General features: G+C 43.0%; 1 protein-coding gene across 2 annotated transcripts in view; it reads right to left on the bottom strand.

The window, feature by feature from the left end:
* The window catches only part of EPC2 (enhancer of polycomb homolog 2), a 39,243-nt gene extending 16,481 nt beyond the window's left edge, over positions 1–22,762 (bottom strand). The window contains exons 1-4 of one of the 2 annotated variants that reach the window (XM_035332382.1): positions 22,328–22,762; positions 8,265–8,424; positions 2,298–2,443; positions 625–831 (exon numbers count right to left, since the gene is read on the bottom strand). In XM_035332382.1, coding sequence (XP_035188273.1) covers positions 625–831; positions 2,298–2,443; positions 8,265–8,424; positions 22,328–22,480 — 666 coding nt within the window. In that variant the 5' untranslated portion in view covers positions 22,481–22,762. Of the gene's footprint in view, positions 1–624; positions 832–2,297; positions 2,444–8,264; positions 8,425–8,940; positions 9,063–22,327 lie in introns of those variants that run through there. The other variant, XM_035332383.1, reaches the window with a different exon arrangement.
* Positions 22,763–22,773: the final 11 nt, after the last annotated feature.

The raw sequence follows: 22,773 nt of genomic DNA, 5'->3' as shown, positions 1-22,773 counted from the left end.
GCACAGAAGAAACTTTTCATAGCACATAACCTCGCTAGTAGATGCCACAAAAAGCAAAGGAAAACCAACTTTTAAGATTAAGTTGAAGAAGAACTCTTCACTCATTTTCCCCATGCTTTCTCCACTCGATTACCTACCAAACAAGCGGTAGTTTGTCAGAACAAGTAATTCAGGACTTGGTGCCTAAAGCTTTTTCCACTTTGATTCTATACACTGTGAGGTTGTGTGCACTTACGTACAGATTTTTAATTACTCAGTGTTTTCCATCAGTCTTTGTCATACATATCAATTCATGCTACATGCTACAAATACAAAACCTGAATTGTTTACTAGGTGGTAAATGAAGAGTTTTCATCTCTTCCACAGAAGTCTGCAAACCTATAAATCAGCCTTTGATTTTCAGCTTTCTAGAAAATGGACAAATTGTAAATTGACATAGAAAACTGATAGATTAGAAACTGACTACATCGTTTAACAGGTTTGAAGTTCAGGTGGGTCATCTAATATTGCAACTATTAATACAGACAAACAATCAAATCAATAACTGGATAGCAAAGGATTTATCCTGCCATATGCTGGCAAGGAATCAAATGGTTCCTTCCAGTGCAGGCTTTAAAATGTTACCTTTCTTGTCTGCATCTTCTCAGTTCTCCTCCGAAAGGCAACATAAGGGTCGTTGTTGGTGGAGCCATCCCTCTTTTCTTGTTTGATTTGAGGGATGAGAGACGGTCCTCTGCAATTCTTACGCTTTCTTACCCAGTAGTCATATACAGCCTTAATAAGGTAGTCATCCTCATTTAGCAGCAGTTTAGCTTCCTGAAGTGTTACAAGCTGAAAGAGAATATTCAGAAGGTGCAATTGAGATGGGATATAGAGAGAGATTTCTCCTCACACACCTTCAAAAGAGAGGCTATATTGTAAGGATCAATAACGCTTCACGTACACGTGAGGTCTTTTCTGTTATTTGTTCCCCTAAACATACACTTTCTGGTTTAAGAACTCTTCAACTCCCTGTAATGCTTCAGTGTTATTTATATTGACAGGAAAGAAAAAGGGGCAGCTGCCAATAAGAAAGTACCCATATTCTTACGAAATTTATTTTGGAAAAGAAGAAAAATTAATTTATCAGGCAATGAATGATCAAACCATTCAGCAGAAGGAGGATGCAAACTCATCTTGAGAAGTGATAACCGGAGCTGCTCTAACTGGAAGCCGAAGTAGAGGGACAAACACCAAAGCTCTAGAAGATCTAAGTATCACATACTCAGCAAGTATCATCCCATGTACTCTACCATTTTTATTCACACCCCATCTTCTCTGCATAGCAAGAGATCTTTACCTAATCTTCTTTAAAGCCTCTCTGAGATGTAGCAAATACAAAAGTTTGCCTCTTACCAATAGCAATGAACTACATCAAGTTAAGCACTGCAGCAGAGCTACAGATCCTGCCACAGATTTTTCACTCCTGCAAAACATCCATCTTACTGAGAAAGAACTCTACATATAGGAGTTGGACTTGATGATCCTTATGAGTCCCTTCCAACTTGGGATATTCTATGATTCCACAATATTTCAACCTTACGTGTCAGAAACTGATCTTTCAGATGCAGTTTCTGAGCAATTTCTTGGATTTAAGACCCTTCTCCAGACAGTGCACTCCTATAACAGCTCAGGAACTGTGGACTAAAATACTGGCACCCTCCTGATAAAATAACTGGCAACACGTGCTTGCTCCTAAAGCAAGGAAACCAGCCTCTGAGTCTGACCTGGAGAATAGCTTCCTTTCTTGCATCGCTGCAGTTTATACCACAAGGGCCCAGTCTTAAACCTTTTGCTTCACTGTCTGTGCATCTAAGTCTCTTACCTTCAACTGAAGTCAATGCCCACTGTACCAAGTGAAAGGAAAATAATCTGGATTCTCATATACATCTGTAGACAAATCTGTACATCCACCAACCACTATCAGCTCCTTTCATGCCGAAGCAGGTAAAAGTAGATAGTTTGAGTTGTCTTCTTGTAACGTATTATGATTAGGAATTAAAGCTTAATACCAACCCCCACCACCACACATGCACCCACTCACCTACACTCCTGCTCTCCACTTATTTTCCTAAGTTAGCAGTAAGAGACAGCAATGAAACTTCTGTAGTTCTGCAGACTCGCACAAACATACTTACCCAACTAGCAGGAAATAAAATGAACTGCAAAACAAAAACCAAACTAAACCAACCAACCAAACAGAACCACCCCACCAGAAACGAGAAATAGCTGAGCCATTTCTTAACACAGCAAAATACCTGACTAGAACTGGCTTTTTCAAGTCTGTCGATCATTATTTCAAACTGCAGTGGCTTGATTTCCATCTTCCGATTTAGTCTGTTCAGTAAGGTTTCATCCTCAGAGTCCATATCGTAATCTGGCTGTTCATTGTCCAGATTAAAGGCTGAAACAAAAACACACACAAAATAAGTGAATACAAAAGCACGCATCTGACAATCAGAAATCAAAAGCCAGCCATTAAATTGGCAGACCTCTGCCATGACACTTCTTATGCTAAAACGTGTCCCCATATAGAAGAACTAAAACAGAGTTTAGAAGTTTCCTGTGTTTGGCTTCCTATACAAGGGGAAATCAGTGAAAGCTCATTTTCTTTTAATGCAACTTGAAGGGTTGATAGGAAAAAAGCTTTACTTCTACCATAGGGGCATACAAATTTTAAGATCTCCCTGCACAACAAAAGCAAGTGTTTTTTGTGCTGTTATAACACAGCTCCTCCATAGTATCACAGTAACATTTTTAACAATTAAGATAATTTTCAGTCAAATCCCGTACTCCGAGAAAAGTACTTAAATGGAAGTTCCAATACAATTTCAGTTGCCCATTTTTAAGTAATTCAACTAAATGAAATTATTAAAATATTTAATAGGCAAAATTAAAAAAAAAAATACAACTTTGTGTAACAAACTGTAACATTGCTAGACCAATCCTGTGGGAAGGTGTGTTACTTTTTCTCCAAAAGCAACTCAACTCTAGACGTAGAACCTGAATCTTTCTCCATGCTCTTCAAACAGTACGTTCCTGACTACAGCAAAAGCTCACAGCTTTATTACAGATTGCCCTAGTCATTCTCCATACTTAGGCAAAGTTTCTGGTCCTACAAAAAGCAGAAGGAAATCATCATTCAGATAGCATACCAGAAATTGTGTACGTGAAGTACGAGAAAATCCTATACAACAACAGCTCTTGCTAGGTGCAATTGATGTTTCATATAAAACTACAAAGGGTGAAACACGAACTCCAACACTTCAAATAATTACTGCACTAACAGCAGCGAAGGCTTGTTGAAATATATTCTATTTGTACTGGACCACAAATCAAAGCACTATCTTATCTCTATGTTCTTAAGTCACGGCTGTATCTGAGTGCCAACTCAGAGAACAACTCTGCTACCAAGCTTCCTGGTGCACTTTGATGGGACCCAGGAAACACCAGAATCAGAAGAATGATGCTAAAAAAACATTTAAAGCAAATATTTAAAGCACCTGGCCTGGACAGTCAACTACAATGAAATAAGCAACACATTCCTTCCACACCTCAGGCCAGCCCAAGACCACTGTCTGTATTCCAATGCAACATATTAGCTTTTACCACCACCAGGGTGTAAAACAATCTATTTGGCTTTGCATTGAGACTGATGAGAGGCACTCCCAGAGCCAGATGCAACTGAGAAGTGCTGGGACACAATCCCTTACTGCTTTCAGCTGTGACCTGCTACCTCCCACAAGAGGCAGTGCTTCACTGTATGAATTCTGAGAACAACACTTAGATGGCTTCACCGGCTAAACGCACACTGTAAACACGGTCTAAAAATAGATTTCAAGAAGAAATTAATACTACTACTGCGGTATGACTGTGTATTACATGGAATCATTAACACTATTAACTCGATAAAATCACCGTGCAGATTCTGTTCAGACACATCCCACTGTCCCCCAGTACGTGACACCCAGTTCTCCCTCTGAACACCTGCAGCCGTGTATCAGACTCGCACTACAGCTTACAGTATTTGGGTCCTGTAGCTTCAGGGGGGAGAAAACTACAGCTTTGAAACTGACCCAAAGTATTCATTCTTTAAAAGCAGAGCTCTGTGAAGCTGTGTTAAGAAACCTCTGAACCCCGTGCCTAAATAACACAAACCAACTTAACTTCCTAAATAACTTATTTGCTGATAAAACCTCAGCTGTATTAGCAGTGATAACTGAGACTTTATGGATTAAAAAAGTGCTGAAAAAACAGGAAAAAAATGTAATCCTTAAAAAAAATCACAAACCCTACACCCTGAATTTCAACTCCACAAGAATATTTTGACATAACCAAAGTGACAAGACTCAGAAGATAAAAGGTATCCAATCTGCACTTGTCAGAAGCAAGTTATATTGAATAAAACCAGGCTCATTCTCCTCTACAGAAGCACCCGGGTACTGTCAGAGCAGTAGCAGCCTACAAAACACATCCTGCTTTTTATACCTTCTACCAACGCTCTCTGGCTTGCGAGTAACATGAGAAGTACTGCAAGCAGAAGAGCAGGTTAATGGTGCTGAAGCAATGGAAACAACACTTGCATTCCACCTCCTGGTTCACTGCAGGCCACAAAACCTCAGCTATCTCCTGGAAGCCTGTGAGTCTCACAAAATGCGGGCTTCCTCCTGGTCCATGCACTCAAAGCAGGCTTCCTACCTCCCTTCCTCCTGGTAGTTCATGGGGCTGACTGGATGGATTGAGTTTTCCTGCTCCAATGCTTCTGTGCTCTTCCATGCTGCACGTTTCTGTGGGGCGCTGAAGAAAGCTGCCTCAGTGATCCTATCACTAAACCTAACCTCGCATAAATGTTCAAAACTTGCTGGCTTGCTAATTGCTGTTGCAAAACTACCATCCTACCTTACACCCTCTGCCACTGTAACCACTCCTGCCGGCTGTACTTTTTGCAGAGGGATTTGCTTTTGTTTACATGAGCTTCCCTAAGTAGAGTTCATACTAACCTATAGAAATGGAATTTGCTTTCAAGTTAAGTTACGTGAAATAGGGCTTACCATTACAAAATTATCTAATTGAATTTACTTAACTAAATTAAGGCTGTGGTTCAACGGTCATTTTAAGCTAACGTTGGTGAGTTACTACTTAAACAAGCACTTCCACCAGCCTTCCCTCCCCAGCGAGCTACACACTGCTCCACCTTCCTTGTGCTGGCACCGGCAGTCGCATGATGAGCCAAGACAGCAAGCTGATAGATCCAGACGGCCACCAAAAACCAGATAGGCTCTCTGCCAGCTCACTTCCCTGAGCTGGCTCAGCTGAGAGCACAACTTCCACCAGGAGGGTGCTGGCAGTAAGAACAGAGCAGGCTGTGTTTATTCTGATGGCATCAAGTAATTTGCTGTGGGTTAGCACAGGTCATGGTAATTATATCCAAAGTAGTTAACAAAGCAGCAAAACACCTTCTCAACGGCAAGTCTGTGGCACCTGAACACTCCCCACCTGCACCAAAACACCTCTGCCAGGTAGCTACCATGCAAATACCCACTTTACATGGCCACAGTCTGAACAGGTCCTGTTACAGCAGCCTCTATAAATGGGGAATAATTCTTTATCATAGGTAATATTACTCCCCACACCTCCCCTTTTATTTAAAGATTTTCAAATGTTATTTACATGCAAGCATCTGCCTGTGGGTCCCCCTCCGTTCTGTATTCTCATGCCCCCCTTACAATTCGGGTTTAGTTTTATGCTTACAGAGGAAATCTGGGGAAAGGACATGCAGACTGAGTAGCCTACCGATCAGAAAGTAAGCCCAAACATACTTTTATCCCAGGATTTTTTGGATCACTTTCATGATCGTGTAGAGGTCAAGCCCCAGCTTCAAATCCTGAGCTGACCACAGTCACCACAAATGCATCTGTTAAGTTATTGCGTGCCAGCTTAAAAATGGTTAGCATGTCTTCTCTTCTATTTAACACCACTTCAAATGATCATGGGGGCCTTCCTGTCACACTGGGGCCTGATCCAATCCTAAACGCAACACAAGTTTCATGATACAGAAGCCTGCCCACTACTGAGTTTCATTTAGCAACACCAGTTTTCTTAAACATACTCAGCATTAATTCTAGCATATATACAGGTGTAGTAACTTAATCTGTTCCTTACTAGCAATTTAAAATGCATCTCCATGCTACTCAAACTACAAGCGTTCAGGGAAGATTACCAATCACACTGGCATTATTAGAATAGTTCAAGTGTTTTGTTTCATGTTCAGTTCAAAGCCACCCGCCCTAGTGCCACCCAGCTCCGCTAACGCCCAGGATCCATGCCAGTTCAGGAATTTCATGCCTTACTTTTCACTACCTCGAGCTAGTGGTACCAGTGAAACAATTATACTAGTGAAGACTAAAATCCTCGGCTATCGGATGGGCTGCAAGATGATTTACTTGTTAGGAATAACCACAAGCATGGAATACAGAAGGGGGCCTCTTGGCGTCTGGCAGTTTATATAACTCACACCACCACAGCAAGTGTTGTTGCTCTTTGTGCTTGTAGCATTAGAGCAGAACTTCGCAGCAGTTACTGTAGCATAAAGCAGCTTTGTATCACACCTACTGCAACCAGACTATGTGGGAAAAGTTATCCTAAAGCACTAGCTGATGTTTATTTTCAGCTCAAATACCTTCTGTAATTCTGTCCAGAAAGGCTGTGAATCTTAACAATACGAAGTACAGTTTGACACAATATCTTTAACACTTTTGAACAGATTTGTTAACAGCATTTACAGTGCTTCTGGCACCACCCAAACAATAAAACACTTCCCTGATTTAGCAGCTTTATTTCAGTTTAGTCAACCTGCCTCGCTTCGCAGGTTTTTCTTCTATTATTAAAAAGAGAAATATTTAATTTCCTTTAGCTCTCTTCTCACATTACTGGTATGATCTCTGGTATACCAGGCAGAACCCTGAGCATGTTGTTTCCAGAAGTCTCCTTATTTTGTAAGCACATGGGAAAAACAGGAGACTTCACCATGCTACTGAGAAATGATGCAAGGATCTTCAGTATACAGCAGGATTTGGGTTTACGTATCTTTGCCTAACTTCAAGTTCAGATGCATCTCCAAAAAGAAGGCAAGCAAGCATAAAAAGCTTTTCTGCTCAAATCTACATGGAGATCAACAGCCTCCTATTAAGGCAACTAAAAAAGGGCTGAACAGATGCTCACTGCTGTCTGGAAAGATGAAGCTGGATAACATCACTACTGCTTGCACAAAACCCCAAAGCAGCGAGAGGAGCGCACTTCCCCTTCACGATGCTTTGGCACACCCGTCAGTTGCCTTCCCAATATGACGGAGAAGCAAAACCATGAATTGGTGATAAGAAAATCTCCTCCGCAAAAACTTGGTACTGAACTTGTGCTTCGCCATAAAGGCCGACAAACCACAGCAGTAACTGCACCAAAGGTTTTGCTGCAGAGATGAACTCTAGGGGAAGTCCAAGTCCCCAAACAAACCCCTAGAATGACATGCCGCAGAGGACAAACATGATTTGCATGCCAAGCAACAACTGGGCTACTGAAATACAAATACTGTGTTGCTTGTCAGCTGAACCTCCAGAGACCATGGGGGTTACTTAACTAGGACTTCAGATCATCTAAAACCTAGGGAGACAAACGCTTCCAAAAAAATGCCTCCTTTTACATATAAAGTAAGCTCAGAATTCCCTACAGAAAGGAAATACCCTGTTTCAGCAAAACACCAAGAAAACACAGTGCTACCCTTAACACATCCAGTAAAGTCAGGCATGCTATAGTGATTTGCTTGAATTTCAGTTGGCACAGCTGAAACCGAACCTTCAAAAAGTTTGTTATAATCCGTACAATCAAGGCTGATTTCATTCTGAAACCTCTTCTATTTAGTTCATCCCCATTTATACCGAACTTCTGAATTAACAGACTTTGAAGTAACTTTTGAGTTGACAGAAGAGGAGGCTTGCCAGCTGCTGTAATACACAGTAACAGCACAGAGCCCATAAACAAATACCTTCAGGGAAAAAACATCGTTACCCTTAAATTCCTCCAAAACTTTACAGAAGGAATTGGAATTTACATATATAAATTCCCACTGGATTTTCAAGTTTTTGAATACAGTAGCAACGTTGTCCTCAAGATTGTTTGAGGATTACTTAATTGTAATTAAGGGGGAAAAAAACCAACATTCTTTAACTTACGTTGAATGTGAATGAACTGCTTTGGTTGCTTAAACTCTCCTTTATACAAACGATTGTAATAGTTGACATTGCTCTCTGCTTCAGGAACTGGGATAACCATGCTCTCTTTCTTTTCTCTGAAGACTTGTTGTGCTGAGATAGCCCGTTGCAAATGATGTTCCTGCAAGATAAAAATAGTTTATTTTGAAAAAAATCAGCATATAGAAATATGTACAAAGACATCCTACTCTCCTACTGTTTTTCTGATGTCTACACAAGACCCAGCTAAAAAAGTTCAGTCTTCCCTGCGTTTTAGAGGACAGCAGGATGCTTGCTTCCAGGTTAGTGACAGGAGACGTGTTCTCCATCACTTCACATAGCAGGGGGGTTCCTAACAGAAAGGAACCTCAGAGCTTGTGAACTTAAGGCAGAACTATGACCAGATAAAAAGAACCCTTTGTTCAGACAACACGTTCCTTTTCCCAGACCAGGAAAAGGTCATTCAAACTTCACAACCACCTTCGTAGGAAATTAGGGCTGGTAAAAACCAAACTCATTAAAAACTGGCATGAAGAAAATTCATGCAAAAATCGGTTAACACATACCAAGTAAGTTCTTTAAAGTGTTCTTATAAACAAGAGAGTCAAATCAAAAGAATAGCTAATTTGATCATTCCTGTTTCCCCAGCAGTTCTTACCTGCTTGCTTTCTTTAGAAGTTCAGCCAGTTAAAGTGACAGAGAGTCCTCACAGCATAACACTTCCAAAGCACAGACTCCCTAAACAAGTATCACTTCATTTTACTCTTATGGGACGGATGCCAGAATTGCTACAGAATCCTTGCAGGTTTGACGCAGACCACAGTAATGCATGAATTTCAGGACTTTTTCACACGAGTAGTTTTTATTAGCTAACTCAGTGAAGCCCACCTACTCCTGGGAGTTGACACGAACCTGCGACTCTTCTCTCAAAGGTTTTTCATCGATACTTGTATTAAACTTTGGCCGAGGAAAAGCAGGACAACTCCAGCGTTACGATTCGTGCTGCTCTCTACGTACCAGTTCAGTGCCATCTGAAGAAACTCAAGATGAGCAGAGCAGCAACAGGAGCCCCGAGCACACTGTTAAATGAGGGGCTACCTGCCCCCAAAAACAGCAGCTGGCAGCAGCACAGAGCAGCGTGTGCATGCCTCAGACCCTCTGATGCAGTCTACTCCTTTAAACATCACAAGAATTGGTTATTATAAGACTCCAAACGGCTCAGTTGGCACACATAACTTTCTCTGAGCCCAATAAGGAGTGGCAGTTTTCACCTGGACAAGATCTTAAATCACCACAGCCACTGGCTCAAGGGAAGTTGAGACTCAAGTCTTCCTCCATTCACGCAAGCCAAACACAAAACAAGCCGCAGGCTCCTAGGAGAGAGCTGTGAGGCTCTTGAGGAGCCAGGAGACATTTCCTTTTCCTCCCACAGAGCAGTGTTCTCACCTCCAGCAACATTTGAAGGCAGGATGGATGACAGCGAAGTATCAAGTTGAGATACGCCCTAAAGCTCAGCTCTCGCTGACCTTTACAACCCTACTGTGCCTACTCCAGGGACTTCGGGCTATCCTCCAGCCATTCCCATGCATCCAACTGCTGGAAAACATCCCAGAGCAGAAGGCAGCATTTGCTGCTCTTCCTCCTTCAGTTTCTTGGGGTGCCCTCCCCACAGCCGGCCCACCTCAGCAGTACGGCACCAGCACCCCCTGCAGCAGAACCAGTGCTTCAAAGGCTTGCATTCAGTAAATGCTCTCAAGAACACGAGTTCTTCCTCTTTAATTCTACAGTTTTTTTTTTGTTTTGTTTTTTGTTTTGTTTTTCAAAAAGCATCCTGAATGAAAGCAAATCTTTAAAAATACGTAAATGGTATTTAATAAATTACACTCTTAAATATTGAGATCTTGCAGAATGAAAATAATGCAATTCCTGCAAAATTAGAATACAACAAATCAGCGACTGGAAGAGCAGCTTTGGGAATCTCCCCATAGCAGACAAAGCCACATTAAATCAAACTATCAGGCTCCCCAGTGAACACTATTAGAATTAAGACAAGAGTGCAATCAAATATCTGGTGTGATTTGCCTGAGTTAATATGTACTGAATCAATCTGTCATTCTACCATTAAAGTACGCCTTAGAAAGCTTTGCAGTGCTGAGCAGGTAATTCAGCTACACCAGGATGTTTCATTACCGTGCTGTTTTCCATGCGTGTCCCTGGAGCCACCTCCTCACAGCCAGCCACTCAGCAGAAGGACCTGGGGAGCCTCTGTCCGAGTGCCCCCTGAAGACAGCACCAGGCAGGCCGGCCAGGACTGTGTCAGGTCCCAAAGCCCTCCTGCTTCCACAGATGCACCAAGTGCCCTGCTCCAATGCCACAGGTTTCAGCTGGACCAGTCCTCGAGTCTGTCAGCACCCACAGCACCGACTGTTCCAACGTGACCAACCACCACACGGTGACACTGACCAACGTATAGCTCCCCTCACAGCTCCACCATCAAACACTCAGACACGTCTAAAATGGGACTGAATGCCTCACGGGAAAGCCACACCGACCCCTTCATTCCTCCAGCCAGCACGGACAGCTCAGGTCCCACTTGCACAGAAAGCAGCAAAGAAGGGCACGCAGTAACCAAAACAAATCACGCTTTGGCTCCACAGCCCATTGAGCAGCACAGCTGAGTAATTCAGATTATTCTCAGTTTTTGTAACACTGCTAGTAGGTGTACAGAGAGTTCCCAAGGCAAAGCTGACAATAGGTGTTAGTACTCACTTTACTACAAAACACCTTCAAGCAGAACGCAGCTCTCACACAAAGAGCCTTACAAGCACGACTGTCACTCAGGGCTTCAGAGGCAGCAGAGAAGTATGTAATTTTCAAAATTAGGAAAAAAAAAATCTGTTAAACATGAAGTTAGGCAAAACAAATTTCAACTCCTGAAACAGTTCTGTTTAACATACTCTGAAGATTTTTATATAGAAGTCAGTCTGCTTAAATGGCTTGGTTCAACCCGCAAACAGCCTTTTAAAGGTTTAATGATGGATTTAGCAAGCGGTGTACCCAGGCATCCTTTCATCTATTTTTCTTATTGTTTTGAAAGACACACAACATATTTTAACTTGTACTTCACTGTGCAGCAGGCAAGATAAAAGGATCTCATAACTGAACAGTAGAGAGAACTGTGATGATAGCAGACAGAACTTACTCCTTTTAATTCCCAAGGCAGCATCTGTCAAGGAGTCATTAACCACTGATTTCTTAAAACACAAACCCCAACCTCTCTAAGAGGACTGAGAACATCACATACAGCTTGGGCCTGTTTCTGTAGCTATCAACATAACAGAAACATCCCAGTGCCTAGCACACAGCCGAAACACAGCTGTTCTCCAAGCACAAGTCTGGTCCACCTGGGAAGGGAAACAGTGACCAGTACCAGACATTGTTTGCACCCTCAAGAGCTGTATTTACCAACATAACCTCTCCCGTTTACTCTGCTGCTGCAAAACCAAAGCACTTGGACCCTAAACAGCTGTTTGCTCTTTCCCTTAGCCTTTAAGTTCCCTACAGCTATCAACCCCCAGACTTTTTTTTTTTTTTTAGTAGTTTGTACATTTTCTGTAACCTGTTAATTACACTTGCTAATATCTGGGTCTATGCTGAGGTAGAAAGTAACCAAACATGTTGCAGTTCACTGTGATCCTATTTAAGAGGAGAACTTCTTTTTCACCCTTTTGCAACAGAGCTCCAGGTCACACAATTTACGTCAGATATTCTGAACATAGCAGGCTTCAAGGAAAGATCTGGACTGATGTTACCAAGACATATGAGAAATAAAACAAAAACATAACAGAGCCTAGCTGTTAAAATTGATTCCCTTAAGATAAACAGCTTTAAGTCTATAGCCTGCCATTATAACTGTAAAGATTATGGTAAAGAAAAGTGAATTTATTAACAGCTTCACCTCCTCTAAATAAGCTACTCCTAAGCTAGCCTAAAGCCCCCTTTCTTCCTACCTCCAATCAAAAACAGAATTAAAGCAGAAAAGAAAGCATGAGAAAACCTTCCTATACGCTAGATAGGCTATTTGCCCAGCATTATACTCAAATTAGGAACTACATCAGTTGACATTTTTATAGTTCACGTACAGATTCAGAAGCAGAAGAGTTTTGGTATGAAATGTGCAGACTCATCTCGCGACATCACAGCCACCAAAAGAAATTTAAGTGATATCCGTCATCAACACTTAAGGGAAAAAACACAGAAGTGTCATGAAGCTTACAAGTTACCTTAATCAAAAGCCTTCCCCCTTTTTAAGCCATTAACCTATATACTCCTCAGCATCCTACTTAAAAGCAATCCAAGAAAGAAGCTTAAAAGAGCCACTTTTGTTTTCTCTGTGGCTAACCCTTTCAATTCCAAGCTGCTTCAGAGAACACCACAGCCAACGGATAGCGTCCTGTTACGTGTTTCTGTATTTCCTACAGAGTGGTGCCGCGAGCTGGTCAAACAAAAATTCCACACTGCTCTGAAGGCAATGCCCCAACACAAAGCTGCCGTGCAGGACAGGAATTGCTCGCGGCCTGCCTGTGATGCAGCTCCCACCGGCCAGCCCGCAGCACCAGGGGTACGGTATGGCACAGCATGGGCTTCCCGACCTGCACGTGGGAACCACGGAGCCACTTCAAGCTCCCTTTTGGACCTATCACAGTTTGCCAGAATGATCTCACCCACTTTTTTTTTTTTTTAAAAAAAAATAATGATAATAATCACAAGAACTACTTCCCCCCCATGCCAATTTGTTTTCCTTACTGCCAAATTATGACTACAGGAAAAACAAAAAAAAAAAGTACTAACAGTAGGCTGCTGCTCCTGACAACTCAATGAAGGAGGCGGCAACGGGAATTGAACTGCACTACTCCACCCCAAAAATTCACAGAGGTCGAGAACTGGTGAGGTTTGTATTATTTAGCTACTCGGTGCCACTTGGTTGTTTCCCCAAAGCCAGACCAAGACACTTTTCCTGCCACCGACTTCACTTCTCCAGCTCTCAAGCAACTGTAGCATCACAAGCAATGTGAGTGGCACCCAAAACCAAGCACAAGCCATGCTGGTACGAATGCTTTATAGACAGATCATCTGGTTATAGACAAATCACCTGACTATTAGCTCAAAAATGCTGATGTAGGCTGGTAAGATAAGTGACGAGATTTTTCATGGCCCTCCTGCTCTAAGCATGTCCAGCTTCCTTGGACAACACCTGGTCTCTAGACACACAGTCTACACAGGAGCTGGGGACTTCAATTAAGAAAGCCCAAATGAGATTAAATGCCCCCCAAAAAGCTTTGTTTCCTCTCTAGTAGCCTGACTTAAGCCAATTTAAGCACCGTGAAACAACTACAGGCAAGACGGGCAAAAAGAGTGGAACCAGGCCCACAAAACACTGACACAGGTACAGAGGGGAGATGAACAGAGAACGTCACAATCACTTTCATGTTCCTTTAGTTAATCTTGCAGTACATAAAAAGCCCACCTTTTACAGAAGTTTAATGTGAAAAAAAAAATAAAAACAAGGAAACAAGCGATGCAATTTATATCATTCCATATAATGATGGACTTGGAATGACCCAGACATCCCAACTCCCACCCTACTGAGTGGGACAGTAGTTGCACATATGCACATACAGTTTCTCATTCATAGAGATTATTGCTCACTGTGAACATCTCACTGACATCAAACTGTCACCATTTAGGACATGCCAAAGCCAAATCCTCCAAGAGAAGTGTATTTTACAACTACATTATACGCATTTCCACTTTGCCAGAACCTCAATCATTAAAAACACAATTGTCAGTATGTAATTTCAAAGAATTCTGAATTAAAAATCCCTTTAGAGAGACTGTACACAACACTTTGAAAGTGTATCTTTTTCCTGAAAAATTGAGTATTTTGTTCCAAGTTGCCTTTGTTATCACTTAGGAGAAAACTGTTACAGCTAGTGCAACATTCAGTCAAAAGCAAGGTATTTCTCCTTTAGCTCCTTGCAATACCCATTTGCATCACTCAGCATGTACCAGGTACAATTTTAAACAGAAAAGGCTGCTAACAAATCACTTTCAAGAAAACAAAATTCCTTGCAAGTCTGCTTCTATCAGTGTAACTCAACTGTCCCGAGTCGGACAAACTGAGACGGACAGGTGGACACCTGTATATAAATTCTCTCTCATGTTTTTGTGCCATTAACACCGATACCTGGGAATTTGTATTTCAGAGTTTTACTAACAAACATCTTCACCGAAGCACTAAAGACCTGATGAACAAAGTCAAAATCCATCATATAAGGAAACAGAAGAGATACCAGAGATTGGTTCTAAAGTTAGGTAAACTGAGAAAAAAGTTTTTTTTTTTAAAAAAAAGAATAAGAACACGATTGCACACACATTAATTGATTAAAACTATGAAATTCCATTTCAGCTCAAGCTTCTCTAAATAGATATCAACATCTCTCAACTTTTTGTTGTAACAGCGCCTCTCCTTTTATCTTGCTTACCTAGCTGTTGGATACCACCACAAGACGTGGTATTTTGTTTGTACCTAAGTTTAACACAGGGAAGTTGGAGGTTACCAGGATGCTTCAAAGTACAAACAGCTTTTGTTATGCAGCTCAGACTGGTCAGACAAAAAGCACGAGTTGCAGCAAGACAAATGGCAGAGAGTTAAGATAACCAAATTATAAGGTGAGATGTAAACAACAAAACAAGCAGGGAGAAGGGGGTGGGAAGCATTTATAAATACGCTGGCTACAAATAGATAAATAAATGAATTACTTTGCACCACAGGGGACATCAGATAAAAGGAGGAGCACACAAGGAGAACACAAGTTTACCAATGTGGAAAAATGTCAGGAAACTGACATCTAACAAACTGGAGAGCAGCCTCGCAAGGCAAGCTGTGTAAGCCCTAATTTCTCGCAATTTAAGATGACACACATTCCAGAAAATACCTTACCAAGAAAAATTCTACTGAAGCAGACATACTGCGAGGTGTGGAGCACACCAGAGAAGTAAGTCTATTAGATGCAGGCAACCCAGTTCTGTCCTCACACATTTACCAGTGGGAATGACATGTTTCCTTGTCTGAAGCGAGGTACTTGACAAGTCTCTGGCATCACCTCACCTCCTCTTTCCACTCTTCTTACTCCCTTTTATGTGCAATAATTTAGTTCTGATTCACTTTTTCCTCTACTTGTTACAGAAATTTGGGCTTTACAATTAGTTTTCACCAGCCATGGCTTTCATGACACCTGAAGCTTAACACATTTAATATTTACATAAACAAATTTACAGTTATTTAGCTCTAAAAAGTTGAACAGTTAGAATCTGATAAATATACTAAGGGCACATAACTTCAAATAAGTAAAAACAAGGCATAATTATTAGCTTTGTTGGAAAAGTTAGAAAACCTTTTGAATGCTTAGTTGCTGTCAAGGTGATTTTACTTATGACAAATAACTAAAACCAAGACTAATACAAGCAGATTTATTGTTTGCTCATTTAAATTATTCAAATGGAACTTTTCAACTAATCTCAATCGACACAAAGCGTACAAAGCTAACTACTGCTCAGTTTTGCCAAGCAGGAGCAATTTGAAACCTGGCACCACGCAATTCAAAACACCACTGAGGTTGCCCGAGGTGTTTCTTTTCCAAGGTTTTCTTAAATTGAAGGAAAGGGGAAAATTGCTACCTACATGGGAGGAGTTCCAGAGCACAGAGACACAGACTGCAAACCTCGGAGCTTTCAGAAGGGAGCTGCACTTCACCCTGAGGAGCCCTACCTGTAAGGGAAAGTTCCTGCATAATGAGCGGAGGTGTGAGCGCCCCTCCTTCAGGCAGGTGCCATTGTTCTCCACCAGGACTCAGGCGCCCAAACGAGTTAAGGCAGGTTTCGTGGCCTGGCGTTAACTGACCCCATGCATCCGAGTCTAGCCTGCAGCAAAAATGCAGCTTTATCTAAATTAAGTGTGGTTTTAAGATATGGCTGAACCCATTTAACCTCTGGATGACACCAAGAGCGGGAGTCTCCCGCTCTCCATTCCCAAGCCTCCCATCCCCACCTGCTCCTACCGTTTCCCACAAAAGCACACAACCTCTTCCCCAGCCAGCTCTCATGCCCCTTCCACAGCCAGAAGGGGCTCAGTACGCAGACACAAGGGAGCAGGAGGAACAAGCACAAGGGGCCAGGACAGGAGGGAGGTGCAGACTGTCCCTACTCGCTGCAGGAAGGTAGGCTGGCTCAGCCCTATCTTGAAACCTCCCTCCAAGATACATTACTTGACATCTGTCACAGGCTAAGCTTGTATTAAGCAGCAGCTGTCACAGGTTAGCTGATAGGTGTTAACATGATAAGCCCTAACAACCTGATCATGAGTTTGAGTTTTGAGAGAAAATCTTTGTACTGTTTACATTCAGCCACATAATTACACCCCGAGTAAATTAAAAGAAAAGCTCCTCAGTTTATCAGCTCACCAGTTACCTACACTCAGCTGCACCACAGTTCAGGTGGAGGACAAAACTCGTCAGCAGTATTTTAATTACCACTGCAGTTAACCAAAGTTAACAAATCCAACCTACTTAGTGTTAAAGCTGATGTGCCATCATCTATTGGGACACTGAGGAGTACAAGCAGCGGACTGAAAGGAAGTTTCAGTTAGCCACAAGAGTATTGTGCAGGAAAAAGCGTAGGAGGGATAGAAGATGACAGCTGAAAATGGAAATAATGGCTGGGAAATGGAGCTGGGATAGGGACTTGCAAGGAATGTCACTGTGGGGCAGAGGGAAGAAACCCTAAACCTGAAGACAGTGGAAGAAGTCTTACAAAGAACTGAATTTTTTAAAAAACTCCATAAATAAAGCTTGTAACACAGCATTCATTATAATACCTACTACCAAACATACTTCGGTAATCCCAGCAGCCTCCACACACACACAGAAACAAGTAAATAAATATACAAAGGTGCTGAACTCACCCTGAGGAAGTAAACTTCCACTGGAATAACACTTCCCCCAAACACGAGGCTCTCAATTCAAGTCAAACCCTGTTTCTTCCCCAATTCAAGCCTGCTTTGTGTGGAAACACAATCTTTTGAGTTTCTTCTACTTCAACTTTCGTAAAATCTTGAGGGATTTTTGTTTTACAGAATATTTGCCTGGTCTGAACTAAAGCTCTCCTCTATTTACCTTCTACTTCAGCCAGCGGCATCCTGGTGTCATCTTTGTTTTACGGAGCCCCTCACTTGTAAGCAACTTTCAGAGTTCAACTGCGGTTTGTGAAAGCACATCCAGCATCCAAAGCTCAAGCTAGAAAAGGTTCTGTCCACCTATTTGTAACTGTTTGAAATTCAGCACTATAAAAAAACGTAACTCATCCGTAACCTCTGCATAATAAAATCAAGAGGTGCTGACTGTTCTTCCTGAAGAGCCACGCCAACTTCTCTGTTAAGATGATGACAGATCTTAGAATGCTCTCGGTCTTGAAGTTGCATACCTGCCTGGGAAGGCCAAAGGTCCATTTTTTGACTCAAATTGGAATTAAAAAAATGAACACTTAGGTGGAAGAGCAAACAGGTTTTGCAAAGCTCTCCTCCCTACCAAGGATGGGAAGACAGAAACAAAGCTCAGTTAGGATATCGCTTGGTTATTTCCCCTAGGTTTACTACCTTTCTCATAAGAAGTTCACTACTCACCTAAATTTCTTCAAGTGCTTTCTAACCCTGAGTGCCTTGGGAGGTACCTGCTTCTGACCAGCATCTCAACTAAGACTTGGTTGCGCTTCTTTAAGCACTGCCCTAGAACTTAGGGATGTTGACACCACAATCAGCAACAGAACCTGACCTCCCTCTGAAAAACACCTTCAGCATCATGAAACTAAAGCTTTTTAAGGGTGTTTTAAAGCACCTACCACTTAACACACAAAATTTAGAAAAAAAAACACTTATACGAAGTTACAGTTAAAGCAGTTTATTCATGCTATAAAAGCAACCACCTGCAACACTTCCATACACAGACGGGCTATAAAAAAGGCACGCTTCCCAGGGCAGGTGTGAAAGCGGGCCTGCAGTGGAAGGGAAAACATAAGCAGGAGCATAACTGTTACAAGGACCTCCAAACTCTCCAATTTCACTGCAGAAAGCAAGTGGCAGCATGGAAGCAATTAACACAATTCCTAGGAGCAGAACGGGTATCAGACAAGACCACTTACTTCCAGGCACACAATTAGCTGCAGCATGTGGACAACTCCATCTTATAAACACAACATACAACAAAAAGAAGCGTAATCCCTAAAACATGTAAGATTTCAACAACAGGCAAAAGGGCCAAAAGCAGAGCACCCCTTAAGTCTCCAGCTAACATCAGGGTGTTTATGTGAACACATGCAGCATGAAAGCCTGCCAAGGAAAGATTAGTAAGTGACTACAAACTGATCTATGAAACAAATCAGAACTCTCTAGACATAAGTCAATGCACAAGTAGATTCGAATCTCCCAGACACGAGCACAACTTTTTTTCCCTTCCTTTTTAAAAATCAGGTAAGCCTCACAGTAGTATTAGCGATACCTTCTTTCTCTGTGTACACACAGGCGTTTCCAAATCCTCCTGACTGAGCTCTTCTAGTTCATTGTATCAGCAAAAATATTCACCATGTTACTACTCAGTGTCAACAAGAACAGCCAAACAAGAAAGCGTGACTTGGGAAAAATTAATGCTTCCTGCCTTAAAAAGAGAACAAATATGCTGTTCAAAAGCATCACTACCTCCAGACTGCCTTGAAAGCCAGATGATGAACTCAAGTTTCCAGGGCTACAATGGAAACTGAACTGAGAGTGTGAACAGAATAGAAAGCAAAATGAAATTTCTTCAAGTTAACTATTTCCAGCCTTTCAAAAAAACTCAAAATTGAACATTAAATGTAACAAGCAGTGAAGATCATCCTGAGGTGATCACTCAGGGACTGAGAATGAAATCTACTTCTTGTTCCCACTCCATCACCATTTTAATAACCTTAAACCATGCCCTTAACTTGCCATCCTTGCACCTTCCCCCCAGCCTCAGCCCTGTCACACAGTTCATGCGCAGCCACAACTGACAGAAGTGCTCAGGCAAGAACTTTTGAGGTGAGCGCTCAGATATATCTGACCAGCAATCTAGGTATCCTAAGCGACCGCCACCAGTAGCAGCAATTACCACCACTTCCTAACAAGTCACATGAAGTTAAATTCAGCCTGAAGTCTTTCAGAAGTAAACTTATCTCACTAAGCATGATTCTTCCCCCAAAAGAGGTAACAGCATTCTCCAGTAATATGTATTCAAATTAAAAGATAGTTGTATGATAAGAAACAAAACAAAGGCTTATCTATTCTGCAACTTCTCCCCCTTCTAGTAAAAAGAGTTCATTAGCACCACGACACACAATTCTTATTCATCAGAAGAAAACCGCTATGAAACACTCATCCTCAGTTTCTGAAACTCACAAAAGGACACCTTCCTACTGTAGTTTAGCTGCCATCTCCCTCTCACATGAGATAAAACAAAACACGCTCCCTTACGCAGGTTTAATTTAGGATAAATTACAAACGCTTGCTAACATAAACATTCTACATACCAGAAGCGTAATTCTTTCACAGCTGGAGTCTCCACGTGAGCAAAATGAGCTGCTGAGTTGTAAATGCTGGAAGTGGACATAAATCTCTAAGATATGCAGATGGCAATAATTCCAGAGTATTCATCTTGATCAAATCAAGAGAAAAGTCAAATATTGATGCTCATGCCACACGCTGGGCAGTTATCGTTTTTTGCAGAGGGATGACCAGTAGTGCGTATCGTTGTGCTGTCTCGGACTACAGAGTCCAAACAATTTCAGTAGCAGTATTAGAAATAAGTGATAATGATTAATCCCTCCCAAGCTTTAAACCTTTCTATATTCCAGATGACACTAGCAGTATAAAAAAAAAAAAAAAAAAAAGCCTTAAAAACAAATGAACCAGAGAGACTGTATTCTTGGTATGTAAAGTATCAATAAAGCAAACCCTACACCTCTACTAGCAAAACCGGGTCGTAAAAAAAAAAAAATACAAGTCAGACAGAAACCTCAACCCATTAAGTCCTGAAGAATTTGGAAATAGCTAGTTATTCTCAGTTAAAATCAGTCCTGGAAGTTGCACTGTATCACAGAGTCAAACCCTACGTACCACACGAGCTTTCTGGTTTCAGGACTGCTTGGCAGAGAGGCACACAAGGACAGCAGCGCGCTGGGAGCTTTGCATCTTTCTGCAGCAAATGTAAATCAGCAGCTACCCTAACGGCTTCAAACACCTTTCACAATAAATATCCCCGGCAGAAGTCTGAGCTAAAAAAACACCTTCAGACACCTAAGTCACTGAGATGACAGAAATGGATGCGCGAACATCTCCCTGTCCCAAGAGTCCCTTTCAGAATACATCAAGTGAAAGGTAGACAGCAAGTAAACTTCTCCAATATTAACCTACTGCCATCTCTAAGGGCCTTTCTGAGAAGGGCTTTACATACAACTACCACAAAAATCTACCTTAAAAAAAGAAAAAAGAATCCCTCCCTATTTGTGTGACACCGGAGGGAAGCCTACCTCACAAATGAAGCTGTCACGACACTAGAGTGTCTCTGTATTAACAGTGAGACATTAAACTCTACTAATAACATAATTTATAATCTTGTTTGCCTAATGTATCTAGCACCATACTTATATATTGCTTCAATGACCATTTCATTTTAAGACTATTGCATCATATATCAAATATAGCTACATTTTACTGTGGTAAAAAAAACTCATTATTACGGAAAAGAGACATTTCAGTACAACACTAAAGCAGTTTTACTGAACTATAAAACTAAACTTCACAATCATTCAAGCAGCCCACAAAGTAGCTTAGTTGCACTTAAACTTGTTAATAGAGATGTTTTTATTTAAAACGTGGTCTATCAAAATAACACAATGATTTATTTAAAAAGCGTTATTTTATAGACACTAAATGCAAACACGGGGCTGCAAGGCATACTTTAAAGACTGAGAAAACCAAATGACCCTCCAAGATCGCTTCGTTAACACCAGTGTTGTTGCTTTTAAACACGTTCCCAGAACCCAGCAGAAGTTGACACTTCTGGACTCGCTGGGAGTTCAGATCCCGATGTATTACACATTGTGAAAAAAAACGGGTAAATAGCAGGAAAACAAGCAGGATGCTAAGACGGGATTCCTTTTAGCATCAGCAGTCAACTGAGAAAACCAATCGGGACGGCACGAAGCCTCTTTTGACAGCTGCAACCTCGGAAAAGCCAATCCACTCGCGCAGAGCTCTGCCTGAGGCGGAGACACGGCTTCATTGAAGAAATCCTTGCGGGCACACTAACTCGCGGCCGGGGGCTCCCGGGGTCGGTGGAAGCCCAGCGGGGTCCCACAGCACCGGAGCCGGGCCTCCCGCCGCCTGTCACCGCCTTGCCTTCGCGGGACGGGCCCGTTCTCCGCTGGGACGCTGAGGAACAGGCGCCACGTTCGCTGGTTTACTTCTCACACATGCAGCCTGTGCTCTGACAGGCGGCAGGAAGGCAGCACCGGCCCGGTTCGGCTCGGTTCAGCCCGGCCCGGCTCGGCCCGGCTCCCCTCAGCCCGGCCCTGAGGGAAGCGGCGGCGGCACGCTACGCCAAGTGCGCCCGCAGCGCCCGCCCGCTCATTCAGAGCCGCGTCTTGCGCCTTCCTCCTTCCTACGCTAGCGTAAAGGCCTCCCCCCGCTAATCAAAACACTCGCGAGTCGGGACGCAAAGAAGATGGCGGAGCAGGGCCCGCTTACGGCGCCGGACAGCAGTTTACGCTGCGCTCTTTGCGCAGCGCCCCGTAGGAACCGTGCAGCGCCGCGGCGGGGAGCGTGCGTAGTGCGCTTGGTGAATGCCGATGGCCTATTTCCCGTGAGGGGAGGGGGGTGTCTGATAAACAATGGTGCCCCCCCTGCGCGGCTCCCTTACCGATTCCTCCTCCTTCTCCATCCCCGTGGGCATCTGCGGCACAGCCCGGTTGATGGAGACGCAGTCGTTGAGGTCGGGCATGTCCTTGCCGCGGTAGATGGGCAGCGGTTTGGCGGCGTCTAGCGCCCGGGCTCGGAAGGAGAGTTTGCTCATTGTCTCCCCCTCACAATAACACCCCGGGGCCGGGCGGGCGGGGGGGGCCCTCAGCGCGGCCTCGCCGCCGCCTCCCAGCCGCTCCCGCACCCGGCCCGCACCACCATGGAGGGTCCCGCCGCCCCGGAACAGCTCTCCGCGGGGCCGCCCGTAGCTCACAGCGCACGCCCCGCAGCCCTAGATCCGCGCCGGGCTCGCTCGCTCCGCTCCCTGCGCCATGGCAAACATGGCGGACATTAACCAAAGCGGCCAGCGATCCCGGCAGCCACCGCGAGAGCCGGGGGGGGGGGGGG

This window comes from Oxyura jamaicensis, chromosome 7 (genome assembly GCF_011077185.1).
Source record: "Oxyura jamaicensis isolate SHBP4307 breed ruddy duck chromosome 7, BPBGC_Ojam_1.0, whole genome shotgun sequence".
Taxonomy (NCBI): Eukaryota; Metazoa; Chordata; class Aves; order Anseriformes; family Anatidae; genus Oxyura; species Oxyura jamaicensis.
The sequence above is the reverse complement of the archived record's forward strand: the minus strand, read 5'-3'. Positions and strand labels throughout refer to the sequence as shown.